Source organism: Pan paniscus, chromosome 1 (assembly GCF_029289425.2).
Source record: "Pan paniscus chromosome 1, NHGRI_mPanPan1-v2.0_pri, whole genome shotgun sequence".
Lineage (NCBI taxonomy): Eukaryota > Metazoa > Chordata > Mammalia > Primates > Hominidae > Pan > Pan paniscus.
The window spans coordinates 44,890,215-44,917,536 of NC_073249.2; the positions used below are offsets into that span (position 1 = coordinate 44,890,215).

The 27,322-nt window shown below is 50.4% G+C and overlaps 1 protein-coding gene across 4 annotated transcripts in view; it reads left to right on the forward strand.

Moving 5' to 3' along the window:
- PIK3C2B (phosphatidylinositol-4-phosphate 3-kinase catalytic subunit type 2 beta) overlaps positions 1–27,322 on the forward strand; it is a 78,358-nt gene that overhangs the window by 8,080 nt on the left and 42,956 nt on the right. For 3 of the 4 annotated variants that reach the window (XM_008976576.4, XM_055109324.2, XM_063597701.1), the window contains 7 exons: positions 16,975–17,991; positions 21,534–21,634; positions 22,251–22,405; positions 22,724–22,844; positions 26,202–26,313; positions 26,460–26,539; positions 26,922–26,985. In XM_008976576.4, the coding sequence (XP_008974824.2) occupies positions 17,059–17,991; positions 21,534–21,634; positions 22,251–22,405; positions 22,724–22,844; positions 26,202–26,313; positions 26,460–26,539; positions 26,922–26,985 (1,566 nt within the window). In that variant the 5' untranslated portion in view covers positions 16,975–17,058. Of the gene's footprint in view, positions 1–8,391; positions 8,516–16,974; positions 17,992–21,533; positions 21,635–22,250; positions 22,406–22,723; positions 22,845–26,201; positions 26,314–26,459; positions 26,540–26,921; positions 26,986–27,322 lie in introns of those variants that run through there. The other variant, XM_034944394.3, reaches the window with a different exon arrangement.

Below are 27,322 nucleotides of genomic sequence, written 5' to 3' on the forward strand. Positions count from 1 at the left end.
TGGAAAAATACATTACAATTTTGCCTTCAAACAGCCTCCAAACCTCTGATCCTATGATGAGGAGCTGTTAACTCTTCTCCTCTGGGTTGGTCAGACCACGGTGAGAACACAGTATTAACAGTTCTGTACTGGAGCATGTACTTCGTGTAAAACATTGTGCTAAGTATCCTGGGGGAGACAAAGATAAATACGAGGTAATCCATGCGGTTTAAAGGCTTAGTGGAAAGGAATGTTTTGTATGTAATGAGGTGTTTGTAGATACATGTTGAAATGATAAAAGTAAGAATGTTCATCTTGAGCAATGGAACGAGATTTATCTATACAAAAATTTAAAAATTAGCCAGACATGGTGGTGCGCACCTGTAGTCCTAGCTACTTGAGAGGCTGAGGTGGGAGGATCACTTGACCTGGGGAGTTTGAGGTTACAGTGAGCTATGATTGCACCACTGCACTCCAGCCTGGGCAACAGAGTGAAACCCTGTCTCTTTAGAAAACAAACATAGAGGCTGGGCGCAGTGGCTCACGCCTGTACCAGCACTTTGGGAGGCTGAGAAGGGCGAATCACCTGAGGTCAGGAGTTCAAGACCAGCCTGGCTAACATAATGAAACCCTGTCTCTACTGAAAATACAAAAATTAACTGGGCCTGGTGGCATGTGCCTGTAATCCCAGCTACTCTGGAGGCTGAGGCAGGATAATTGCTTGAATCCAGGAGGTGGAGATTGCAGTGAGCGGAGATTGTGCCACTGAACTCCAGCCTGGGCAGCAGAGTGAGACTCCATCTCAAAAAAAGATTACCTCTTATTTATTTATTAACACAGTTACCAACACAACTTTTAAGTAACAATCTCGGGTCATTGCAACCTCCATCCTCCAGGATCAGGCAATTCTCCCACCTCTGCCTCCCAAGTAGCTGGGATTACAGGCATCTGCCTTCATGCCCGGCTACTTTTTGTATTTTTGTAGAGATGAGGTTTCACCATGTTGGCCAGGCTACTCTTGAACTCCCTACCTCAGGTGATCCATCTGCCTCAGCCTCCCAAAATGCTGAAATTACAGGCATGAGCCACCGTGCCCAGCCATCTTTATTCTTTTTGTTTTGTTTTGTTTTGTTTTTTGAGACTGAGTCTCACTCTGTCACCCAGGCTGGAGTGCAGTGGCACTATCCCAGCTCACTGCAACCTCCACCTCCCGGGTTCAAGTGATTCTCCTGCCTCAGCCTCCTGAGTAGCTGGGATTACTGGCGCGCGTCACCATGCCCAGCTAACTTTATATATTTAGTAGAGACAGGGTTTCACCGTGTTAGCCAGGCTGATCTGGAATTCCCGACCTCTGGTGATCCGCCCGCCTCGACCTCCCAAAGTGTTGGGATTACAGGCGTGAGCCACCATGGCCAGCCTTATTCTTAAGATTAGTGGGCTAATGTCTGTAAAAGTGCTTTGTAGCTATAAATACCTATACAAATAAAAGCTATTATTTTTATTCTAGTCACTAGTAGGGATAATCCAAAGCAGAATGCACATAAATGCAGTAGAGCACATTAAAAATTATAAAAATATTCAAAAGAGCAAAGTCACTTTTATTCATGGGGGATGTGCAGGCACTGCTCTTATATTACAGCCATCGCACATCCCCCATGAATAAAAGGGTGCGGTGGCTCACGGCTGTAATCCTAGCACTTTGGGAGGCTGGGGCGGGCAGATCGCTTGAGTTTGAAATCAGCCTAGGCAACGTGGTGAAACCCCATCTCTACCAAAAAGACAAAAAATTAGCCAGGTGTGGTGGCGACCACGTCTGTAGTCCCAGCTTCTCAGGAGGCTAGGATGGGAGAAGATCGCTTGGGCCTGGGAGGTGGAAGTTGCAGTGAGTCAAGATCCTGCCACTGGACTGCAGTCTGGGCGACAGAGCAAGACCCTGTCTTAAAAAAAAAGGAAGAATGACATGATCAGAGCTGCCCTGTCAGACGATTATCCTGGCAGTGGAGAGCAGATACTTTAGGGGGTCAGCAAGGAGACAGACTAGTTAGTGGTCTGTTTCAATCATTCATCATTCAGGTGAGAAAAAGGAATAATAATTTTTTGGGTGCCCAATAAAATAATTTTTCAGGTAAAAGAATAATCATTCAGGTAGAAGAAAGGAATAACAAATTTTTTGGTGCCCAATATAGGCTTTATATAGGTTATTTCACTTAAAGTCATCAGAGGCTTGGAAAGGAATGGACCAATTTGAGAGAGATTAGAACAGGAAGGCTGGGGGATTTCCTTTCCTGAAGGATTCTAAGAATGGGAGAGATAGCTGGGTGCAGTGGCTTACCCCTGTAATTCCAGCCACTTGTGAAACTGGGATGGGAGGATTGCTTGAGACTGGGAGGTCAAGGCTGCAGTGATCCGTGATCACACCACTTCACTCCAACCTGGATGGCAGAGTGAGACCTTGTCTCTTAAAATTAAAAAAAAAAAAAAAGACTGGAAGACTGGTTATAGCTCAGCCTGGGAAGAGCACTGGAGAGGGAGTCTAAGGACGTGGACTCCCACTTCTGGTCTCACCTCTATCACTGACCAGCTGTATGACTTCACACAGTGCCCCCTGCTCATTGGTTCTCTTGTCTACCAAACTGTGGGGTGTGTTTGTTTGCTTTGCTTGTTTGTTTATTTTTATGTTTATTTTTTTGAGTGGCCTGGGAGAGTGAAATGTTCTGGGATGGGGGTGTGGAGAGCATGGAGGTGTTCTAGAATAATCACCAACATCAGCTTAAACACTTTTTTTTTTTTTGAGGCGGAGTCTCGCTTTGTCGCCCAGGCTGGAGTGCAGTGGCACGATCTTGGCTCACTGCAACCTCCACCTCCCAGGTTCAAGCGATTCTCCTGCCTCAGCCTCCCAAATAGCTGGGACCACAGACATGCGCCACCATGCCCAGCTAATTTTTAGTATTTTTAGTAGAGAAGGGCTTTCACTATGTTGGCCAGGATGGTCTCGATCTCATGACCTCGTGATCCGCCCACCTTGGCCTCCCAAAGTGCTGGAATTATGTGAGCCACCGCGCCCGGCCATCAGCTTAAACACTTAATCAAATGTGATGTGCCTGGGTTTCCACAACAGGATGGGAAAAAGACCATGAAGTTTGGGCTCACACACATTTCAGTTTAACTCTTGATTCTATCATTTACAAGTTGTGTGACCTTTGGGCCAATTATTGCATCCCTTTCCTGTTTTCTACTTTCCTCTTCCATAAAAGAAGGATGATAACATCCACATTTAAGGATTGTTGTGAGGACTAAGTAAGGACCTGGCACAAAATACCAGAGGGGGGAAACAAAGGTATATTTCCTTCCTTCTATTTCTGTGATGCTCATATGCATGTAGTCTTCCCTCCTGTCTCCCCACTTCTCTGCCTTCCTTCTCTTTCCCTTTCACCAGCACAAAGTGTAACACCCTCACTCCTGTTGCTACAGTGGGCTGTACTAGTTTCACAGACCTTGAAATGGCACATACACAGGAAAGGTGTTTCGACACAGTTCCTGTGGACTGTTGTGCAGGATGCTTACACAGTCACACCCTGGCCGCTCATCCAGCTTAAGCAGTCAGTGAATCCCTGCTGAGAATGACCTCTGACTGTTGCTACCCTGGGAGACACTGGGCGAGGGTCACATGGGCAAGGGGCTGGTGGAATGTGAGCATGCTATACTGTGCCAGTGGTTCACCCTGCTGCCGAGTGTCCCCTTTGCTTAGTGTAGACTTAGGTTCTGTCTTAAGGACATCTGTCTCCCTTGGGACCTTCCTGTGCAAATTGGAGGGATAAGAGATCGGAGAAAGGCATCAAGGCATGTACAAAGCAACATTAAAACTAATTGACATGATTCTTTGCTCTATACCCCTCCCCCTCGCTAAAGTCACTTTCTTTTTTCAAAATCTTCATGACCCATAACCATTCCATGCACAGAGATGCAAAAATGGTCAGTTAATATCCAAAGCAAAAGCATTGCTCTTGTTCCCCAGGCGACAGGGCCACCATTTTTATCAGTGTGAAACACAGAGTATCAGGGTATTAAGGAGACACTGAGAATAAAAGTGAGGAGATATTGGAAGGCTTAACCAGGGAAGGCTTCTGAAGATCGTTTTTTTTTTTTTTTTGAGACAGGGTTCTCTGTCACCCAGGCTGGAGTGCAGTGTCTCAATCATGGCTCAGTTGAGCCTCCTATTTCAGCCTCCCAAGTAGCTGGGACTACAGGTACATGCCACCACACCCAGCTAATTTTTGTGTTTTTTGTAAAGATGGAGTCTCACTATGTTTCCCAGGCTGGCCTCAAACTTCTGGGCTCAAGCGATCATCCTGCTTTGGCCTCCCAAAATGCTGGGATTGCAGTTGTGAGCCACTGTGCCTGGCCTTTCTGAGGATCTTGAATTCAGATGGAAGCAGGAGAGAGAGAAAGCAGGAGGAAGAGAAAGGCACCCCCAGTGGTAGCCATGGCTTTGGGACCCTAAGAGTCAGGTGCAAATGGAAATAGGGATGGGGAGTCCATACCACGCTGTACGTGCAGGTGAGCAGGGCTAAGGGGAAACTGAAACCTACGGCTGCAACATGTCTAGGGGTGACCAGGCTGACATGGGCAGTCCTTCTGGGATCCCCAGTGGTCTGGCACCATCAGGACCACTGCCTTCTTCCCATTCCCCCCATCGAGATATTCTTCCTGTGGTTTGAGGATTCTGGGACACCACAGGCATCTTGGAGAATATCTTGTTTCTCAGTTCTTTTTTTTTTTTGAGACAGAGTGCAGTGCAGTGGCGCGATCTCGGCTCACTGCAGCCTCTGCTTCCTGGGTTCAAGAGATTCTTCTGCCTCAGCCTCCCAAGTAGCTGGTGTTACAGGCACCCACCACCACACCAGCTAATTTTTGTATTTTTGGTGGAGACGGGGTTTCACCATGTTGCCCAGGCTGGTCTCGAACTCCTGACCTCAGTCTGCCCACCTTGGCCTCCCAAAGTGCTGGGATTACAGGCATGAGCCACTGCACCCAGCCTTCAGTTCTCTCTTAAGGCGTTGCATCCTGAGTAGGGTTTCTCCTTTGACCTGGCTAAAGTAGAATCCTTGGTCTTCCCGCTGGGTTCAGTGTCCTTGACTGACCCTGGAGCAGGATATCCTTCTGGCCTGCTACCAGGAAGAATGGAGGCTCCCAGCTTGGGAACTGCATGGCTGTAGGCAGAGGACCGTGGCCACCTGGATCAACCTGGGCTAAGAATAGCCAAGGCCAGGGTTTGGAGGGGTCAGTGCCTTAAAGGGGCAGGCTGCCCAGTGGGCAGCATTGTGGGGACTGTACTCTAGAGGGGCAAGAGGTTCCTACACTCAGGAGCAGAGACCAGGGGGAGGCCATGGAGCTATGGGGCCTAACATTAGAGAGCACCCCATCTTTTCATGGCTCATTCCTCCCTGGGAAAATAGAAGTCTTACCATTTCCAGGGCCTGTTGGGTTGGGTGCTCCCCTCCTTAGATTCTGGTTTTTAATGCAAATGGCCCTGGGAGGGACTAACACCTTGACCTCTCACACCCCTGTGTAAATGAGTATCAGATGTTTAGGGGTGTTTCATTTTTCTGTTTTTCTCTGGATTGAAAGACTGGAACTGCTTGAAAACCGGTGTCCCTTTCCTTTCCTACCCTGGTCTGTGGGGACCCCACGGCTTCTTTACACCTTCCTGATTTAGGGAATGACCGGCCACCCTGGGGGGCCTGCCAGAAGGCCTGGGGGCATTTGGGAGAGGGCTCTTGTGAAGCTCTTCTGCCTGAGGCTCCTTCTGTGGCATTCTCTTTGCCTGAGTGCCCTCAGCCTGCTGGAACGCAGAGAACAGCCTGCTTGGGGAAGGGCCGGAGCTGCCCCCTGGTGCTGAGAGGGCCTGTTTACCTTTTTCTTCTGGGTTTAAGCTTTTTTCTCAGACTTCTTTGCCAGTGACAGTAAGAATGTGACCTCGGCGTGGTGGCTCATGCCTGTAATACCAGCACTTTGGGAGGCCCAGGCAGGTGGATCATGAGGTCAGGAGATCGAGACCATCCTGGCTAACATGATGAAACCCCGTGTCTACTAAAAATACAAAAAATTAGCTGGGCATGGTGGCGGGTGCCTGTGGTTCAGGAAGCTGAGGCAGAGAATTGCTTCAACCTGTGAGGCGGAGGTTGCAGTGAGCGGAGATCACGCCACTGCACTCAGCCTGGGCGACAGAGCGAGACTATGTCTCAAAAAAAAAAAAAAAAGAATGTGACCTTATGGGTCTAGGCCAGCTTCCTGTCTTCTCTTCTGGGAGAGCTGGTGAGGGAGTGAGTGAGCAGGAGGGTGTGTGTCGGGGGAGAGTAGGGTGTGTATGGGGAGGGTGTGAGGGGTATGGGATAAGCATGGGAGGTGTGTGGTGTGTATGTAGCGGGGAGACATAGATGTGTGTGTGGGGTGCAGGGGGAAAAGTATGTGGAGGGGTTGGGGGTTACACATGGTTTGTGTGATCCCTATGGCTTCAGGCCCCCAAGAGTGACTGTAATCTATTAGGGATTGCCTTGATATTTGAGGAGTTAGCATTAACTGAAGATATCCTGCTTTATCATTAGACTCTGAGTCTAGCTTGCTGGTTGAGGAACACCATGATGGCACAGGGACAGTGGGCTGGGCTGTGGGCATGTGGTGGAGAGCCTTCCTATCCCAAGGGAGGAAAGAAGCGTGGTGCGGGGGCTGGTCGGCGCCTTAGCCGGTTCCCATGAATGGCTGGCTCTGCCTTTTTCTGCTTGACTTCCTTTGACCCTTCTCAGAGCTGAGCAGGTGGCTGTCAGCTGCCGGCAGCCCACCACCCACACAGCCTGGCCCTGCCCATTGGCTCCTGCACCCAGGCTTACAGGCAGTCACCCCCATCCTCCCCACAGACAGCACCACCACCTGGGAGCTGCTGGCCCTGCCTCCTCTACTCTTATGTGTGTGATCCTTCTGGGTACTGGGGCTCTGGCATATCTGTGCTGAGTGTATACTTGCAGGGGAGAGCACAGGGCTGGAGCCAAGAGTGTTTCTGAGTATTCCCACCATGCCAGCCTCCCTTCATCGGGTCTACAATCTTTTCCCAACTCTGGAACAGCTCCAGTAGGAGAGACAGTACAAAGTCACTTAGCCTTAGTGGTCCTCCCTCTCATCTGGGACAGAAAGGAGGACTCTGTCTTCAAGACCAGAGAGAACCTTTCAGACATCTGAGAAAGGTGCTACCAGAAAGCACCCTAACAATCATTATAATTGAACAAATTGGAGACACTTGCTCAAAAAGCCAGTGTCAGCCCAGCAAGGATGTCTTCCTTCTGGAGGATGGTCTCACTGGCATTATTCAGTGCTCTCTGGTCAGTCCAGTGCCTCTGCAGTTACCCCGACGTACATCCTCATCCCCTTGGAATGGGGCTGGGCCCTCGTTTGAAGTACGCCTCCACACTGCCTCCTTGCTCCTTGCAGACCTGGATGGGTTAGCCCAGCCCCGCCGAGCCCAGTGCAGAAGACCTGCGGAGGCAGCTCCTCTGCCGTGGCCTCTCCTGTCCTCTCTCTGATGAGCCCTCCAGGCAGAGCAGAGCCTTGTTGTTATGTTGTTTCCTCACTTTGGTGCCCTGGCTGGATGGGAACAGCTGGGACTTGCTTTATGGACTCTGCTGAACAGGCTGGCATCCTCCAGGGAGTTTTCCCCGCCCACACAGGAATGAATCCTGCAGAACTGGATTCCCAAGGGCATGAGCTAAGGAAGCTGAACTGAGGCTGGAGGTGACAGTGGTGACAATCTGGGCCTTGCAGAAGACCTCAGTTTATAGGAAGCAAATGCTGTGTCGAGGCAAAGCTGAGGAGGGTGGTAGATGGGGGAGGCCAGGCCTAAAGAGAGCTACTGTGTCTTCGTCTCTAACTCCACCCATTTTCTGTGTCCTCTTTCAGAGGACCTTTGTTTATACTTCACAGCATCTACAGTATTTTCAGAGCGTTTAGGGTTTCCTAGGTGTTGCTTTTTGGAAATTCTGTGGTTGTTTTTCTGATACAGGATGGGCTGGTGTGAAAGTTGTGTGTAAAGAAGTTCCCTCAGTGGTCTCCTCAGCTGGAGGCCAAGGTTGGTCAGGGGAGGTCATCCTGGGACCTTCCCTGTCCCCCTACCTTTCTCTGGAAGGCCAAGAAAGCTGGAGGAGTCCCTCATAACTACCATGCCCTTAGAGGGAACCTGGGGTGAACTGGATGAGAAGGATTGGTTCTTGGGTGAGGGAAGAGGGGAGGAGGAAGCAGGAAGTAGGAACCAGACAGAGATGTGGCTGCTCTGGCTCCTGGGATGATTCCTGGGTTAGAAATACACGTACTGCCAAAGCTTTTCTTCCTTCTTTGCCAAATGTTCCATTCAGTTGATTGCCAGCTTCTGGTTCCTGACCCTGCAATCAAAATTGCCAGCTCTAGAGGAAGGAAAGTTTTTAGAGGAGCCACAAGCTGCCTCACCTCTTCCATCCTGGTCTCCTCATACGCAGAGCCCACAGTCTACAGGGTATGTAGCAGGAGCTGTGATCTCCAAGGATTCTATGTGTGCGCATGAGACCAAATGGTTTCTGAGCTAGAATTGGGGTCTCTGAGTTGGAGTCAGCAGTGCATGCAGACCTGACTTTATGTAGCTGTGTCCCACAGGCTCCAAGCTTCTGTCCCTCTGATTGTCTAGGACCCAGAAAGACTTCCACTAAACTCTTGTGTGCACTTTGGCTTCAAATTAATGGAGAGTCCAGGGTATGGTATGCCCAGAGAGTAGAATAATGGAGAGTAAGTCCTGGTAGGAAATGCCAGACCATGTGCGGCTGCTTTAGTTTAGCTATAGAGGTTACTAGAGAGGGGATGTATAAGTGGGAAGAAAACACAAGCTGTTATTTTGTCTTCTCACATTTGGAACTAGATGAGAGGCACCCAGAGGGCACGCACACTAGAGAAGAGAAAGACCTTATGGATGCATGTGATTCTGTAATAGACCTGCCATCAAAAAAGCTTATAGAGCTGTATACAACGTGTGGGTTTTCCATAAGGAAGCAGGGATCAGATGCACATCTGTTGGAGGCTGGGGGAGCCGGCTTGCTTGACCTTAATACACCTCCCTGCTGTAGGAGTCGGATTCCTGGCAGTGTGTTGATGTTCCCTGTTAGAGCTGGGCTGTGGGAGCGGCAGTTGGAGCCAGCGGCATGTGTGTGGAGTGAGATGCGAGGCAGGGTCCCTGGCTGCACAGGAGGTGGGATTGGGGGTATGGGTGAGTGTGGGTGCTGGGGGATGGACAGAAGTGGAGGTCCTCTCTGAAGAGAAAAACCTGGACACCAAAGGGTTTAAGTCCTAATGGCCTCTGACTCCCTGACCCTGCCTGTCCTTAGGGGAAGTGCTGAGGGTCCCTTCCTGGGGAAGTCCTAGAGCTGAGTCTCTTCCCTTAGTAAAATCTACTGAAAATCAGGATGCCCAAGACTGGGGGCTTGAAACCCTGCATATTCTTCACCGCCTTGCTTGAGAGCTTTCCATTTTCCCTGCCCACTGAAGATGGTCCAAGACATGCAGTACCTTCTTGCTTCCTGCTTTACACCCCAAGAGGGGATTGAATTCTTTATGTATGTGTCTGCCACCTTTGCTAGATTGTAAGCTCCCTGGAATTGTGCCATAGTCATCTGAATACTTGTAGTCTTTAGATATGTATGTGCCTGGCCTGGCATGTAGCTGGTACTCAACACCCTTTGGGATCCAATCTGTGGCTCAGGGTATGGGGAAGAGATGACCCAGACCCCTCTAGATTCTCCCAGTCCCAAGGAGAACAATTCTGTTAGGGTGCCTTCCAGCAAGACAGCAGGAACCCTCACCACCCACTGGCTCCAGTGGTGGCCCCTGGGCTCCTCCCTCTCTGGCACAGGGACTAAACAGAGCCAGCTCCACTGGAGGGAGTGCCCTCTCCTTTCTTTCCACCCTTTGACTCTGAACCATTGTGTCACTCTGTCCTGACCCCATTTCCTCCCCGGCCAGCCCTCAGCCATCTGTGGGCAGCTGTGAGACTGAGTTTGGTGCCTGGTGCAGCTCAGACCGTGGCACCGACCTGCTTGGCCATAGGCATGTCCTCTTGTTTCGTCAGCTGACTGGTGCTTTTTGGGGTGCCTCTACCCAGGTCTTCTTGTCTTCCTGAGAGTTCTGAAACCCTCTTCTGTGGGGTCAAACCTGGCTGCACATTTGAATCACTTCAGGGGCTATTGAAGCATCCAGCATCCAGGGACTCACCCTACTGAGTCAGAACTTCCAGAGGAGAGGTCGGGAATGTGTATATTTTTAAAGCTTCGCAGATGACAATTGCGGTCACTCAAATGTGGAGTGTGCATTAGATAATATTATTGTTGTCAATGTTAAGTTTTGTGGGTGTGCTCATGGCATTGTGTTTTACATAGGAGAATGCCCTTGCTCTTAGAGATTCAGGCTGAAGTTTTTAGAGGCAAAGTGTTTCTTACAAACACTTTGCAAAGGGCATCTTACTTTTAAATGGTAAAGCAGAGCAAGAAAGAGAGCAACTGTGGAGAAATGTTAACAATTATTGCAGGCAGGTGGTGAAAGAAAACTGGCTGTAACAGACCTTCTGGACGATTTCCATCTGTTTTCTAAGAGGTGGACATTAGGAGAGAACGCAGCCTGAACCACCAAGGTGTATAACTCCAGGAGGCACCATTCACATGGTTTTCATTTTTGTGGTCGGGGGTATCATTCACATAGAATACAATGTGTGGGGTGCCCCCTAGAGTTGTGTGACATAGTGGCATTGGCCCCAGCCATCTCTCCCTGGATGGGCTGCAGAGTAGCAGAGACGCAGGCCCTGATCTACCCTTCCTCTTTCAAGGGACCGACATGGCTATTTGTTTTTATACAGAATCCCTAGTAGCCCTTGAAGACTAAGGGAATGGAGCAATCTTAATTTAAATTTAAATTTAATTTAATTTAATTTGAGACAGGGTCTCTGTCACTCAGACTGGAGTGCAATGGCACGATCACGGCTCACTGTAGCCTCAGACTCCCAGGTCCAAACAATCCATCCACTTAACCCTTCCCAGTAGCTGGGACTATAGGTCCATGCCACCACACCCAGCTAATTTTTTTTCCCCCCATAGGGATGGTCTTGAACCCTGGGCTCAAGCAATCCCCCTGCCTCGGCTTCCCAAAGTCCTTGGGATTACAGACTTTGACATGAGCCACTACGCCTGGCCCTAGAGCAATTTCTAATGTAGCCTGACAGAGAGAGAACTGAATTGGGGAAGTGGGGAGGCAGGAAACATGAAACCCTGATTCCTAAAATACTTTCTGCGTGTCCTCTAGTCCTGGAAAATGAAATCTAGGGCTTGAATTTTTAGAGGAAGCCAGGTCGCTGTGTTTCAAGGTCGCTGGGACTGGTTGCTCCTGTCTTTCTGTCTCTGGAGTTTCCTCGTGTCTGGCTGCTGCTCTCTGAACCTTCGCTTCACCTTGGGGGTGGCCTTCTTGGTCCTGTGGGGGATGCTGTTTGTCCTATTTCCTCACTGCCACCTCTCAGCATCATAGTGAGCTGAGTGCTGAGCCTTTGGGAGGAGGATTGCCAGTGTGGCCCTGGGCGTGAGATCTGTCAGAGGGCTGGGCTTCCTTCCCTGTGTGGCTGAGACAGTCTAGTGGTGGCCTGGCCCAGAGCCAGGAGGATGGTGGTTAGAGAGGGGTAGCTCGCCTTTCCTCTGTCTGAATTCCAGTCTGGGAAGAGCTTCAGGAACAGTGCCTGCTTGGATCACCCTGGGACCTTTCCTTCTCTTTCCTGTGACTTTGGAGTCCTCTGAGAGATTTGACCTAAGGAATCAGTAGGTTGGAATCAAGGAATCCCAGAGCTGGAAGGGACTGCGTGTGGTTTTCTTGCCATCCTTGCACCTGCCTTACAGATGCCAATCCAACCTGGTTAGTTCCAAAACCCAGTCCTGTGTCTGAAGGATACTAAGGAGCACACCACCTACATCCTGACCACCCATCTCCATGTCTGAAAATTCCCCACCTCCCAGAAGGTTCTGCCCTGACATTCCAGTTCAAGCTCAGTGGAAATGATGGGAATTTGGAACTTGAGGAACATAGTAGGGGTGATGGATCCATAAACATGTAATTTTGAATAAAATATCTTAAGCCTGTGTTTGAGATATACACTGGTTGCTATTGGGAGCCAATAGCAAATAGCAAATTGGAACAATTTGAACCAAGTCACGGAGGTATCACATACGTGGTCATGAATGGTTGGAGGTGAGAGGGAGAGCAGGGCAGGAGAGAGTCTTATAGAGAAATCAGAGAGCCTTTGAAATATCTTAGGCAGGAAGCGAGGTGATCAGATTTACATTTTAGGAAGAGCCCTCAGGATGTTCTGTGAAAAAGCCTTGAAGAGGCCAAGGTTAGTAGGGGGAAGGACTATTAGGAGGCCATTGTAATAGCCCAAATGAGAGAAGATAAGGGCTTGAATTAGGGCAACCACAGTTAGGATAGAAGGAAAGATTAGCTTTGGGAAGTATTAAGGAGGAAAAGGTGGCAGGCCTTGGCAATTAGAGAGAGGGGTGAAAGGAAGGGGGACTCTAGGATGACTGCAGGATTTTTAGCTTGGGGGACTGGGTGGTGCCATTCACCACAATGAGGAACCAGGAGCAAGGAGCAGATTGTGGGGAGGAAAGAAGATGATAGTTGAGTTTTGGACATTTGGATTTTGAGATATGAGTGGGCATGTAAACTTGAAGGAGAGATACATATTTGGAATCATCAACATGTGAGTAGTATGGATAGGAAACAAGAATAGATGAGATTGCCCAAGCAGAGGGGGTAGAGTTAACAGTAAGCTGAGAATAGAATCCTGAGCCAACACCAACATTTCAGGGGTGGACAAAGGAAGAGGAAGACAAAGAAGGAGGAGATGGAGAACAAGAAAAAAATATCTTCATGAAAGCCAGGGGGAGAGGGTTTAAGGAAGAAGGGAATGGTTTGGAGAGCCAAATACAGCAGCAATGTCCAGGCAGGTGGAAATGGCTACGGAACTGGGCAGCCCAGGCATTGTTGCTGGAGCAGTTTTAGTGGGATGTGGGGGGCAGACATCAGATTACAATGAGTTAAAGAGTAAATGGGAAGGGAGAATTTGGAAACATCAGGTGTAGTCCATTCTCTGGAAGCTTGGCTGAGAACGGAAGGATGAACAGAGAGGACAAAAAGTCAAGGGGAGCTGGGCATGGTGGCTCACGCCTGTAATCCCAGCACTTTGGGGGGCCGAGGCGGGCGGATCACCTGAGGTCGGGAGTTCGCGATTAGCCTGACCAACATGATGAAACTCTGTCTCTACTAAAAATACAAAATTAGCTGCGCGTGGTGGCGCATGCCTGCAATCCCAACTACTCGGGAGGCTGAGGCAGGAGAATCGCTTGAACCTGGGAGGCGGAGCTTGCGGTGAGCCAAGATCGCGCCATTGCACTCCAGCTTGGGCAGCAAGAGCGAAACTCCATCTCAAAAAAAAAAAAAAAAAAAAAGTCAAGGGGAGGTGTTTAGGGTTCGGAGTTTTTCCTTTCTTGTTAAGATTAGGTGAAGCATGTTTATGTGCTGAAGAGAAAAACCATGTTAAGAAGAGATTGAAGATACAGGAGAGGGAAGGGAAATCCATGGAGCATTATCCTAGAGATGAAGTGGATGGGGCAAGAGCAGAAGAGGATTGTGCCTCAGCAGGAGTCAGGAATCTGCTTCCCCTGGGCCAAAAGGAAGAAAGTGAAGCTGAGTGCAAGTATGCATAAGTGGGTGTTGGAAGAGCGGCTTGAAGTTGAAAAAGATTATTTCCAATGGCCTGAATTTTCCTTCTCACAATAGTGCCTGCTAAGGCAAATCTTAATACTCTGCTTGTCCTAGCTCAGCGCTGAAAATACACAGTCATTCTCTGGATTAACATACTTAAGCCCAATCCAACTTTGAGCATTTATCTGGTATCTCCTATCTATAAGGCACTAGGCCCTCCTTTTCCTGGGACTAGTCTCCCAGCTCCAGGCAGCTAGGTTCTGGATATCTCCATCTGCTTATGCTACTCCTTTGAATTTCAAATAGCAAGACTCCCTCATACCCACTGTGGATAAAAAGTGATCTGTAAGGAGCTGTGGAAAGGCAGAGAAATTAAGTTAACAGTGAACTGCTTTAGATACTCTGAGGCTGGGCTTGGGCCGGTCTGTCCTTGGTGAACTAATTCCTAAGTGCAATAGTTGTCAGATTCACTGAGCCAGAACCCTTCAGACCAGGGTCCTGTGCCTATACCTGACAGATGTACCAGGGTCCTGGGAGGGCACCCCAGGGTAAGGGATACCTTTGTCCTAACTTATTTTGAATCTAAGCAACTTGCCACCCAAGAGTCTATCTGAGCCTTTTTCCTATTGATGTTTTCAACATTCTAATCATGAGGTATAATTTCACGTTTGTTACCTGTTGGGTGAAGCAGTACAATAGAATGAACATTTTCTGATAATTTTTATGAAACTGTCAACCTCTTGGCTGCTGATGCTAAGAGTCAGAAGTGACTACTTCACACTGGTCTCCCCCAACCTAATCACAAACACACATTCATAGATCCACAGTTCTGAGGTTGGGCTACACATTAGAATCTCCTGGGGAGTTTTTAAAAAATACCATTACCCTACCACAGAGCAATTAAATCAGAATCTCTTGAGAGTATTCAGGCTTCAGTACTTTGTTTTTTTTAGACAGAGTTTTGCTCTTGTTGCCCAAGCTGGAGTGAAATGATGCACTCTCAGCTCACTGCAACTTCCGCCTCCCGGGTTCAAGTGATTCTCCTGCCTCAGCCTCCTGAGTAGCTGGGATTATAGACGTGTGCCACCACGCCTGGCTAATTTTTTGTATTTTTAGTAGAAACGAGGTTTCACCATGTTAGCCAGGCTGGTCTCGAACTCCTGACCTCAGGTGATCTGTCTACCTCAGCCTCCCAAAGTTCTGGGATTATAGGCGTGAGCCACCGTATCCGGCCGGGCTTCGGTACTTTTTAAAAGTTCCCCCAGTCGGGCCGGGTGCGGTGGCTCACGCCTGTAATCCCAGAACTTTGGGAGGCCGAGCTGGGTGGATCACGAGGTCAGGAGATCAAGACCATCCTGGCTAACACGGTGAAACCCCATCTCTACTAAAAATACAACAAATTAGCCGGGCGTGGTGGCGGGTGCCTGTAGTCCCAGCTACTTGGGAGGCTGAGGCAGGAGAATGGCATGAACCTGGGAGGTGGAGCTTGCAGTGAGCCGAGATCCTGCCACTGCACTCCAGCCTGGGCGACAGAGTGAGACTCCGTCTCAAAAAAAAAAAAAAGTTCCCCCAGTGTTGCTAATGTTGCAGCTGGGGTTGAGAACCACTGGGCCAGACTGACCTTGTCATTACCACCATTTGTTGAGTGCTTCTCAACTCTGTTCACGTCATGGCTTCTAGAGAAAAGGATACCACCGCTGAAGTAAGTGGAAGCACTGGCCTGGAGATCCAGTGTGGCTTCCTGAGGGCTGGGGGAAAAAAATCAATATTTTGGCACACCTGTAAGACATCAGGTAGCCGGGTCTCACCTGTTGGCAAGCTTTGTTTTATTTTATATATTGGTGTATTTTGGGAGGATCCTAGTGCAAGCTGAGTAATTACAAGGTCCGTTTCACAGGGTTCTCTTGTACTTTTCATTTATAGTTTTATTGAGGTGTAATTGACATATAATAAAATATACAGATTGAAAGTGTGTAATTTGATAAGTTTTGACATGTGAGTATACCAATGAAGCCATGACCACAATCAAGATAATGAACATATTCATCACCTGCAAAGGTTCCCTTGTGTCCCTTTGTAATCCACCCCTCTTTCCACTCTGTCCCCCAGATACCGCTGATCTGCTTTCTGTCATTATAGATCAGTTTGCATTTTCCAGAATTTTATATAAATGGAATCATATGTACTCATACTGTTTTGTCTGGCATCTTTTACTCAGCAAAGCTATTTTAAGATTAGCCTTGTTATTGCATTTGTCAATAATTCATTCCTTTTTATTGCCAAGTAGTATTCAATTGTATAGGCATCACATTTTTAAAAATCCATTCACTGTTGATGGACATTTTGGGATATTACAAATAAAGCTGCTGTGGATATTCATGATCAAGTCTTTGTGTAGACATATGCTTTTATTTTTCTTGGATAAGTAGGAGTGATAGTTGAATCCTGTGTTAGGTGTATGTTTACCTTTTTAAGAACCTGCCTGTTTTCCAAAGTGGTTGTACCATTTTACATTCCCCACCAGTAGTGTATGAGAGCTGTCCTCTTCAAATTGACTGGAGAAGCTTTGCTTCCATCTCTTCTTCTTGGCTAATGGAAGGTGCCTCTTGGCTGGGTGTGGTAGCTCACGCCTGTAATCCCAACACTTTGGGAGGCCTAGGCGGGTGGATCACCTGAGGTCAAGAGTTCGAAACCAGCCTGGCCAACATGACAAAACCCTGTCTCTACTAAAAATACAAAAATTAGCCGGGCGCAGTAGTGGGCGCCTGTAATCCCAGCTACTAGGGAGGCTGAGGCAGGAGAATCACTTGAACCTGGGAGGTGGAGGTTGCAGTGAGCCGAGATCGCACCATTGCATTCCAGCCTGGGTGACACAGCGAGACTCCGTCTCAAAAAAAAAAAAAAAAAAAAGGTGCCTCTCTCTCTTTTTGGGGCACAAATGACAGAGGTGAGTATAGGGATTAGGGCGCAGAGATGAGGCATGTAGAGATGAATGGATGGATAGTTGGATATAATAAATAGGTAAAGTTGTCTTGGTATCCCTTTTTTCCTCCATCTTCCTGTACATTCCATTAGTTGTACACAACGAAGAAGCAGGCACTGGCCCAGATAATATCACCTAAATTGGATTATTATGGATGATTAGTAAATCTCTCTTTGTGACTGATTGATATTGTTACCCCTCACCTGCAGGCGCCCAGACACCATGTCACAACCCTCCAGAACTGACGTTGGCAGGAAGTAGAGACTTTGTCGCCTGTGTCCCCCATCCTCACCATGTCTTCGACTCAGGGCAATGGGGAACACTGGAAGTCCCTGGAGTCAGTGGGCATCAGCCGCAAAGAGCTAGCGATGGCCGAAGCCCTGCAGATGGAGTATGATGCCCTGTCCCGGCTCCGGCATGACAAGGAGGAGAACAGAGCCAAGCAGAACGCAGACCCCTCTCTCATCAGTTGGGATGAGCCTGGGGTAGACTTTTACAGCAAGCCAGCAGGAAGGCGGACCGACCTCAAGCTGTTACGCGGTCTCTCTGGCTCTGATCCTACCCTCAACTACAACTCACTCTCCCCACAGGAAGGGCCGCCCAACCACTCTACCTCCCAAGGGCCACAGCCTGGCTCAGATCCCTGGCCCAAAGGCTCCCTGTCTGGAGACTATCTCTACATTTTTGATGGTTCAGATGGGGGAGTCTCTTCGTCCCCAGGACCAGGGGACATAGAGGGCTCTTGCAAGAAACTATCCCCACCTCCTCTGCCTCCCCGAGCTTCTATCTGGGATACCCCTCCCCTGCCTCCCAGAAAGGGGTCCCCCTCATCCTCCAAGATCTCCCAGCCCAGTGACATCAACACTTTCTCTTTGGTCGAACAATTGCCGGGCAAACTGCTAGAGCATCGGATCCTAGAAGAGGAAGAGGTGCCGGGAGGTGGGGGTCAGGGGCGCCTACTGGGGTCTGTGGACTATGAGGGTATCAATGATGCAATTACTAGGCTCAACTTGAAATCGACCTATGATGCGGAGATGTTGCGGGATGCCACCAGGGGCTGGAAGGAGGGCCGAGGGCCGCTGGACTTCAGCAAAGACACCTCTGGAAAACCCGTGGCCAGGAGCAAGACTATGCCCCCTCAGGTGCCCCCCCGCACCTATGCCTCCCGCTATGGCAACCGAAAGAATGCGACGCCTGGCAAGAACCGCCGGATTTCTGCAGCCCCGGTGAGGACCTTCTTGTGTTTCTTCTGCCTTCCTTTCTCCATGTCCTTCAGAAACAGGGACTAGTCTCTGCTGTTCTACATCCAACTCTGCCAAGTCCTTACCCCTTTAGGCCTCTCCTACTCTCTTTGGGACCCTGGCCCTGGTGGGGGAGGTCCAAGGGAGGCTTGATTAGGGGTGGACACCAGTAGAGGGAGGGCTCCTTCTCAGGGCCAGGTTTCATGTATCTTGGCCAAAACGGCCCTTCTGGGGCAGGCATTTGGGAATCCTGGTTCCTAGCGTGTGCCTGCTTCCTGATGTAAGGACTGAATTGGGAGTTATGGGATTCATTATTGACTAGCTGAATGGCCCTCTGGACCGGAGCAAGTTGCTTCCGCTTGCTCTGAGGCCCTGCTCTGCCAAAAACGCTGCGTGGCGATGAAGATCATTCACAATAGTAACCACTTGTTTAGTGCCCACTGAATGCCAGACCCTGGTCCAGATCTCCACAACAACCCTTCCTGATAGTCCAAAGCCACACAGCAAGTAATAGCAGGGCCAGCATTCAGCCCTGGCCTCTCTCGTTCCTAAGCCTTCTCTCTCCTCCTCTCCTTCTCCCTTTCTCTCTCTCTCTCTCTCTCCCTGCTCTGTTCTTTATTGTGATAAAATATACGTAACGTAAAATTCGCCACCGTAACCATTTGGAAGTGTGCAGTCAGTGGCACTGACGACATTCACATTGTCGTGCAACCCTTGCATTATTCATCTCTACTCATTCTCTTCTCACAATGAAAATATTTAGAAAAAATATGCAGTATGACAAATAGTTTTATTTTTATCAGTACATAGTGTAAAATAGCGAACTATCTAGGTCAAAGCCCCCAGGCAGGTGCCAGGGCAGCTCTGATCTTTTTTCTGGTTTAGGGGAGCTTCAGCAGCATCTCCTGGGTAGGACCAGAAGGCCTATTTGTGTTTCATCCTTGGTCCCTGGAAACCCTGGCTGCAAGGAGTCAAGAGACAAGTGACACCCCCATGGCTGATGCCTTTTTTTTTTTTTTTTTTTTTTTGAGACGGAGTCTCGCTCTGTCACCAGGCTTTAGTGCAGTGGCGCTATCTTGGCTCACTGCAGCCTCTGCCTCCTGGGTTCAAGAGATTCTCCTGCCTCAGCCTCCCAAGTAGCTGGGATTACAGGCACCTGCCACCATGCCCAGCTAATTTTTGTATTTTTAGAAGAGACGGGGTTTCACCACATTGGCCAGGCTGGTCTTGAACTCCTGACCTCAGGTGATCTGTCCACTTTGGCCTCCCAAAGTTCTGGGATTACAGGCGTAAGCCAATGCCCCTGGCTGCTGATACCTTCTGTGACAGCTTAGCATTCTACTTCATTCTGTCCTGGTTTCCTCCATAGCCATTGTTTAAGGGGCACTGGGGTTTTCCCGCCTTGTGTCTAGCCTTTGGGAACCTTCCCAACAGTTCTTCCTTCCTCTGCTTCTGCTAAGAGAGTCCCCCCAAAAGCAGAATCAGCTCCTGGGATAAGCCACATCCCTAGAGCTCAGGGATTTTTAAAGGCCCTGCTCTGAGAGGTGGGGCTGTTCCCGCTATTTATAGGGACTGGGAGATTCCTGTTCCCAGCTCTGAGTTCCTCACACCCAGCTGGGCCTGCTCACTGAGTCAGGGCACCCTGGTAGGTGGTCACCTCTGTCACTCCTTCTCTCTCCTGCCTCCCCTACTCCCTCACCCTTCCCCATCCCCTGCATGTCATCAGAGTTCTGAGACAGAGCTCAGCCCAGAGTCTCCTTGAAGAAGCGGGCACAAAGCAAAAAGCTCTTGCCAGTTCTGAGTGGGGAAATGCGGCCTTGGTCCTCCCCGGCTCAGCTTGTTGCAGGGGCTCAGCCTGCTGGGAGGGGGGACCCCTTGGGCCCTCGGCCTATACCACCGCCCCGCTTTCGTCGGGCTTCCAGCCAGAGGGAACCTCCTTATCCCAGGCCAGCGGAGCCAGCTCTGGAAATGGCTGGCTCCAAATGCCAGCCTGATACCCCTGTTGCCAGCCTCTGCCCGGCAGACTCCCCCAGCCAGCATCGGGTGATGCCACCAGGGCCTGCCAGCTGGGCAAACGTAAGTGGCTTTTGTTTTCTTATGGTGCCAGTGAGTGGTACAGAAAGGGCATGAGAGTGGCCTTCAGTGACCACTCTGTTCTCTCCCTCTCTTGCCTTCTCTTCCCTCCCCCCACTGTCTCTCTCTCTTTCTTTTTTTCTTCCTCTCTCTCTCCTTTATCTTGTGGGTTAATTGCTGACAGTGGTGCTATTGTTTTGACTGGGACACAGGCACGAACTTGGCAGAGCCAGGGCCTCACATGCCAACTGTCCCCACTGCTGCCCTCCCCTCTGTGCACCCCCACCTCCCGCCGCCCATGCACACCCAGGGGAGCAAGGCTAACAAGAGAGGGTCAACCAGAGGAAACAGTCTGGATATTCAAATGAGGAGCTCAGTTGCTGTCATCTGCCCCAAGAGGCAGAGAGGACTTGAGAGTAGCCAAGAGGTTGGGTGAGAGATATGAGGCGTTGCTATGTGCACAGGCCGGAGCTAGACTCCCCCCAGAAACAGCTGTTGGAACCACATGCCAGCCAAATCTCCATCTGAGCTGAAGCCTTGTCCCCGGTGTGGCCTCCCAGGCTGCCCTGAGCAGACCCCTCAGGCAGAAACCTGTCATGCACCAGCTCTCCCTCCCCCTCACTTCCTTCTCCCTAGGGCTGGGCTACAGGCCTTGCTAGGGGCTTCTTTAGGAACCCTCCTGGGTGACTGAAAGCAGCTCTGGGATGGGAGACCGTTTGGGACCTTGTCTGAGAATCCTACCACCACACACGTATTTTGAGAGAGGAAGTGGGGCCAAGGCAGGCTCCCTGACATTCCGGCCGTTCAGAGCCGGCTGACTCGGAAGCCAGAGGAGCCAAGCTTCTACCAGGTCCTCCCCTGCCCAGACCACTGCTTTGACGCTTTCTTCCTCAAATAGCATTTACCCAGAAGGCACATGTGTCTGAGTCATCTCCTCTATCTAAGGGTTCTGGGTCTCTCTCTGCTTTGGGTCCCTGGGGCTTGTGGATATTGAGGCTTTAGACCAGGGCCAAGCTTCCCTGGGCACCATTTGGGCCACCCACCTGCTCTAGCCTCAGTAGAGGGGCTGGGAAAAACAGCTGCCTGCTCTGCTCCCTGTCACGCCTCTGGGAGAATCCCCCGGAAAGCCCGTGTTGCAGGAGAGGCCCAACAGCACTGGATTGCCTTACTGGCTGCCTCACGCTTATCAGACTGTCCCCTCCTGAAGTGGCTTTGGCCACACTCTTGTCCATCTCAGCCAGAGCTTCGCCTCCTTCTTCAACTTGGCTCCTGGTCTCCTAGGACAGCAGATACATGTATTCCCAGATGTCCCATATGTTCTTGTGCCCCTTTCATTGAATGTCGAGTGACTAGAAAGTCTTTTCATCTAGAGTTTGAGTTTAGGTCTGGAGTACCTCATAGGGAGGGGACACCATGAGGAAAAAGGCACTGAGTCGTCTGCTCTTCTCTTAAAGGTGGGCTCCCGGCCCCACACTGTTGCCAATGGCCATGAGTTGTTTGAGGTCTCAGAAGAGAGAGATGAGGAGGTTGCTGCATTTTGCCACATGCTGGATATGTAAGAGTTAAAGAATGGGGCAGGGGATTTGGGAGGGCTGTGGGGGATCGGGAGGGGGGCCATCCATTTCCAAACTTTCTTTAGGAGGGAAGAAGCACCATAATAAGTAAATCTCAGTTCATAGCTATGAAAATGCTTCCTACAACAAGTGTCTGCAGGGTTTTTGAAATCTTAGAAGTCTCACATTTTTAGCAAAATTCATGAAACCTCCATTGAATGGTCAAAGTATCCTGATCACTCTAGAGTATGACCCTCAGTTGCCCTTAAGAGCAAATGCACCCCAGCTGGCGATAAGAGTGTTATCTGGAACTAAAAGAGAAAGGAAATGGATTCATAAAAAATTTTCCATTAAACTTAGCATGGAAAGCTTTGTCATTTTAGAACTATTTGTACTATTCAATGGTGGGAAACATTTTGCAATTATAAGAGAAGTGTCAAGAAGGGGGTTTCTCAGAGCTGCTACCCCACTGCCCCCATCCTGGCCTGCAAATTTGGAGGGCTGGGCTGAGTGGGGACAGAGGGGCTCTTGAGCCTCAGAGCATGAGGTTCCCAACACACGTCTTCTTGACTACTCTCTTCTAAAGGCACAGTGAGGGTTTTTTTTCTTCCTGTACAGCCTTCGATCTGGCTCTGACATCCAAGACTACTTCCTCACTGGCTATGTCTGGAGTGCTGTCACCCCTAGCCCAGAGCACCTCGGGGATGAGGTCAACCTGAAGGTGACTGTGTTGTGTGACAGGCTTCAAGAGGCACTCACTTTCACCTGCAACTGTAAGTTAGTGAGTGGGGAGAGGATGTGAGCATCCCTTGAAGTGGGGTGGGGATGACTGTGTTTTGGACTCGATTTCCACCTCGTCTTGTGGCCCAGATGAAGGGCAGTGAGGATGCTCCTTTGGGGGTGAGGGGCTGGCTCTGGGGCCAGCATTCTAGTGCAGTCACTTTCCTCAACTCTGAACTACTTGCCTGCTTTATCTGGTTGGTGATGGTGCTGGAGAATACTTAGCTGGGAAGGGGGATCAGGGTGGGGAAACTGAGACCCATCTGTCTTGACATCCATCATGATTGCTCCCCCTACCTTACCCTTCACAGGTTCCTCCACTGTAGACTTGCTTATCTACCAGACCCTGTGCTACACCCATGATGACCTGAGGAATGTGGACGTGGGTGACTTTGTGCTAAAGCCCTGCGGGCTGGAGGAGTTCCTGCAGAAGTGAGTGAATGGGTGGGAGGTAGCCCCTGCCTTCCTGGTAATAAGATTGTGAGGGGGCTTCATGGGATTGGTGCTGGGACCGGCCTGGCAGCTCCGCCCCAATCCCACAGTCAAGACTCTTGCTTTCTGGGCACACTCTCGGCCACGTAGCACTTTCCCCAGGAGCTCTGTCTTCCAGCAGGGTTGGCTGACGTCCTGAGCCAAGTCTGCTGTGGAAAGAGCTTGGAGCTGGGATTAGGCAAAGACTAGGTCATATCTGCTTGCAGATTCTGCTTATGGAGAGATGTGTGTATTTGTGGGGAGGGGTGGGCTTGGGGAGACTATATGGGTAGTGCTGTATCTCCTGCTCTAGATTATGTGTGGTGTTTTTATGGCTGGGGCAAAAGGAGGACTGGGCAGAAGTTCCCTTGTGGAGCCCAGGGGAGAAATTACAATTACTGTCTCTCCCCATTCTCCTGCCAACAAGTCTTTTCCCCAGCTGGCCCGTGCAGCTAGTTATCCTCCTCCCAAAGGCGTGCCTCCAGCTCCTCTCCATCCAGTGCCCTCTCTGGAAAGCAGCCTCCCTGGAAAGTCTGATGTGGACCAGCCGAGGCAACCCCCTTTCCACTACCCTGGGCTCTGGAGGGCTGCAGTGGAAGAGAGGCAGGGGCAAGGTTATCACTTCTCAGATGGTACAGCTGTGTGACAGCAGACAGATAAGATCTGCTTTCCTCTCTTAGGCTTCAGAGCCGCTCCTGCCCCCAATCTCTGTCCACTTGGAGGAAGCACATTTTGGGAATAGAGAAAGGAGAGACCTGTGTCTCACTTCTTAGGAGTGCCCTATAAGTGCCACTGCTTGCTTTTTCTCTCTCTTACATTCAGGTCTAGATGCAAGGATGGTTGATCTATGTCTAGAGCATAAGATTTGGCAGTCAGGATGGAAGATTCATTTCTGGACTTCTTTCTTTTTTTGAGACAGAGTCTCACTCTGTCGTGCAGGCTGGAGTGCTGTGGCGCCATCTCACTCAGCTCACTGCAACCTCCGCCTCCCAGGCTCAAGCGATTCTCATGCCTCAGCCTCCTGAGTAGCTGGGATTACAGGCATAAGCACCACCACGCCCAGCTAATTTTTGTATTTTTAAATAGAGACTGGGTTTCACCATGTTGGCCAGGCTGGTCTCGAACTCCTGACCTCAGGTGATCTGCCCGCCTTGGCCTCCCAAAGTGCTGGGATTACAGGTGTGAGCCACTGTGCCCAGCTATCTGGGCTTATTTCAAATTTAAGGATATTGTGGGGTCCTTTCTGGCCTCTGCCTCCTCATCTGGAAGCTAAGGGAAAGGAAAGGGGCAGGGTTCTGTATGGTACAACTCCAGGGTACCCTTCAAATGTGCCCCACCTTTAAACTCACTTATGTACACACTTTCCCCTAGAGGAACAGGAGGGGTCCTAGACTCAGGGTTGCCTGGCAGAGAGAGTGCCAGGTGGCCTGCCCCTGTTAGAAGGGAACAAGGGGACATAGTGGGTAAGTTGGAGCTCCTGCTGACACCATTACACAGGTTTGAATTCTGACTTGCCACTTACTAGTTGTGAAGGCTGATTGATGCTCAGGGCCCTCTGTGAGCTGCAGTGAGGGTGAAATGTGAGAATGACCTGTGAGCAATCAGTAAATACCAGCAGGGAAGGAGCAGCCCACGGAGAGAAGTCCTAGGGCTCTGGGCTGCACAGATACTGCCATTTCCCTTGCAGCACCCCAAATCCTGGAGCCCCTGGGTCCGGAGGTAATGGGAGCTATCAAGTTCTACCTTCCTGCTAAGACTCAGGTGAAATATTCTTAGTGAGGTGGGACAGGGTCAGTGGTCCTCAGATCACACCCCTCATACTCTCACTTGAATGCATAGAGAGGAAGGCCTTCCACAGAGAAGATCAAGCAAGTCCCCAGGGGACCTGTGTGCATGACTCCTGGCCTAGGAGCCCCACTCCCACCCAACAGAAAAGCACAATGCTGTCTCCTGGCCCAGCCCCCAGCCCCCCAACACATGACAACTGCCTGGGGTGGGGGTGGAAAGGATGCTCTGGGGGTTCCAGAAATCTGCTAGTTCCCAAGGAAGCCCTGAGATTTTCTACCCCTGCCTGGCAGGAGGGGCTGATACTGAGGGGGTGAGTGGGTTCAGGATGCAGGCTGCTCTCAGATAAGAACCTTGAGGCAGTCCCGTGGGAGGGTTGGGTTTCCTGCCACCTCCCCCAGCCCCACCACACTCTTCCTTCCTCCCAGGCTCTCCCACCAGGCCCAGCCCCGCAGCCCAGCCTCACCACCTCCAGGTTTTGGCTGCACTTCAGTCTTAGATCTGAGAGGGCCTAGATCGGAGATTTGGTCCTCTCAGGATGTGGAGAACCCCTCACTCGAGTCCTCGTGGGACCTAGACGACCCTGGGCCCTGCACCTCCGCCAGCCTTTGCATATACTGCCCCCCTTATGCTCCTGTCCTCTCCTCTCCATTTCTGGCCTAGATTCCCAGCTCTGCTGAGGAAGGAAGTCCTTTTCCGGCTTCTGTTACCCAGCTGCTGAGGCCAGGCCCAGGCCTGCAGTGCTGGCCTGGAGGTAGTTCTCCCTCTGCCCCTCCTCTTGGGTTTCCTTGCTGTTGAAGGTGTGATTTGGGAGAGAGGAAGAGGTTGGATCGCTGAGGGCTCCTAGGCCTTCTCTCTGAAAGGGGGAGTCTCACACATGGGTGTTTGAGCAGGTGGGACTGGCATGCATTTGGGAATTTTCAAGAAGTCATAGAAATTTGTAAGGTTATTCACAAGCAGGCAGGGCCAACAGATGGAAGGCAGAAAAAGAAGTTGGGTGGGGACACTGATCTGGAGGCTTGGTAGGCTTGCCCCAAGTTTTTTTGGCCTCAGCACCCTAGTTGGTAGCATTGGAAGAGGGGTCTCTCGCTGAGCTCCCACCCTGGAGCCTGAGCACAGGCGGACTCCAACATGTCACATGTCTCTTCCTGGTTGTCCCCTATACAGAGGCCCAGAAGATAGGGCTTCAACAACTGCTCCCTGTGATGTGCCTCTGTTTCCCTGCTCTCTCCAACAGTTCCCAGCCCTGGAGTGAACCAGTGATTACTACACGGGTAATAAATATCTAAGAGAGTCAATATTTATACCGGCCAAGGATTAAGTATATTAGGTGGCTTTTGTTTAGATAGACCTCTGTTCCTTCTCCTAAGCTCTACCATGACATTTTTCTAGGAGCCAAAGTAGGGTACAACACAGGTACTACCCCCTTACCTAAACCTTCTTTCTGTATGTCTCTCCCCAAGGCTAAGGTATGCATCTCCCTTGCCACTGAGTCCCCAGGATGCTAATGGTCTTGTCCCTCTACCCTACCAGCAAGCATGCCTTGGGCAGTCATGAGTACATCCAATACTGCCGCAAGTTTGACATTGACATTCGGCTACAGCTGATGGAGCAGAAGGTTGTGCGCAGTGACCTGGCCCGGACGGTTCGTGTGAGGGTGGTGGAGGGTTGCCCAGGGCTGGGGAGGTGGAATGGGAATACAATATAGAACACATCAGGTGGGAGGGGGGTGGGAGTGCTGGGCTGAGATAAGGGCACCGCCCCTCTCTGAATAGGTCACTTCTTACACAGGTGAACGATGACCAGAGCCCCTCCACCTTGAACTACCTCGTCCATCTCCAAGAGAGGCCTGTCAAGCAGACCATCAGCAGGTGAGTGTGGGCACCATCTTGGATGTGCTCCAAACAGGAACTGTGCAGGGATCCCATCAGATGTGCCTGCTTGCCTTTCTGTCAGGGCTAAGGGATTCTTGCAGGTGTCAGGGGTTGGGGCCCACACATCTTATCAGAGAAGATCCCCACTCCAGGCATGTTTCATCTCTTCCCTCTGGAACTTTGCCATCATTCTCTCCAGGCGAGAAGTGGCAGAATAGAAAGACTCTCCCTCCTTCAGTCTTCACAGGACATATAGAAAGAGTGGGAACTCCTTTAAATCAGAGTGTGAGCTGAGGAGAGGGAGGGAGAAAATGGGTTTCCCAGGGCACTGGGTCTTTCATGACCTCTCCTGTGGTTTTTCCCTGCCCCCAACTCCCAGGCAGGCCCTGAGTCTTCTGTTCGACACTTACCACAATGAGGTGGATGCCTTCCTGCTGGCTGATGTGAGTACGAATCCAGGGGCTGGCCCTGCTGCCCGAAAGCTCCTCCTCTCCCCTTCCTCAGTCCTCCTGGGATCACCCAGCACTATGAGGGGTCTGGGTGGAGCCTGAAAATCTGTTGGCAGAGCACTTCTTTTTAACCCCTCGCTCGTGGGCAAACTAAGACTACTAGATGTTGGGCAACGGCAAGTGCGTAGTCAGGGATTCTGCTCCTCTATAGAAGAAGCAGGTCGGAAACTGCATGCTGGTCCCATTCTCTGGAATAGGATGTCTCCAGAGCTAAGGAACCTAGAGCTGTCACCCCCCAGCTGCTGCACTTGGTGTACACTGGAGCATGCAT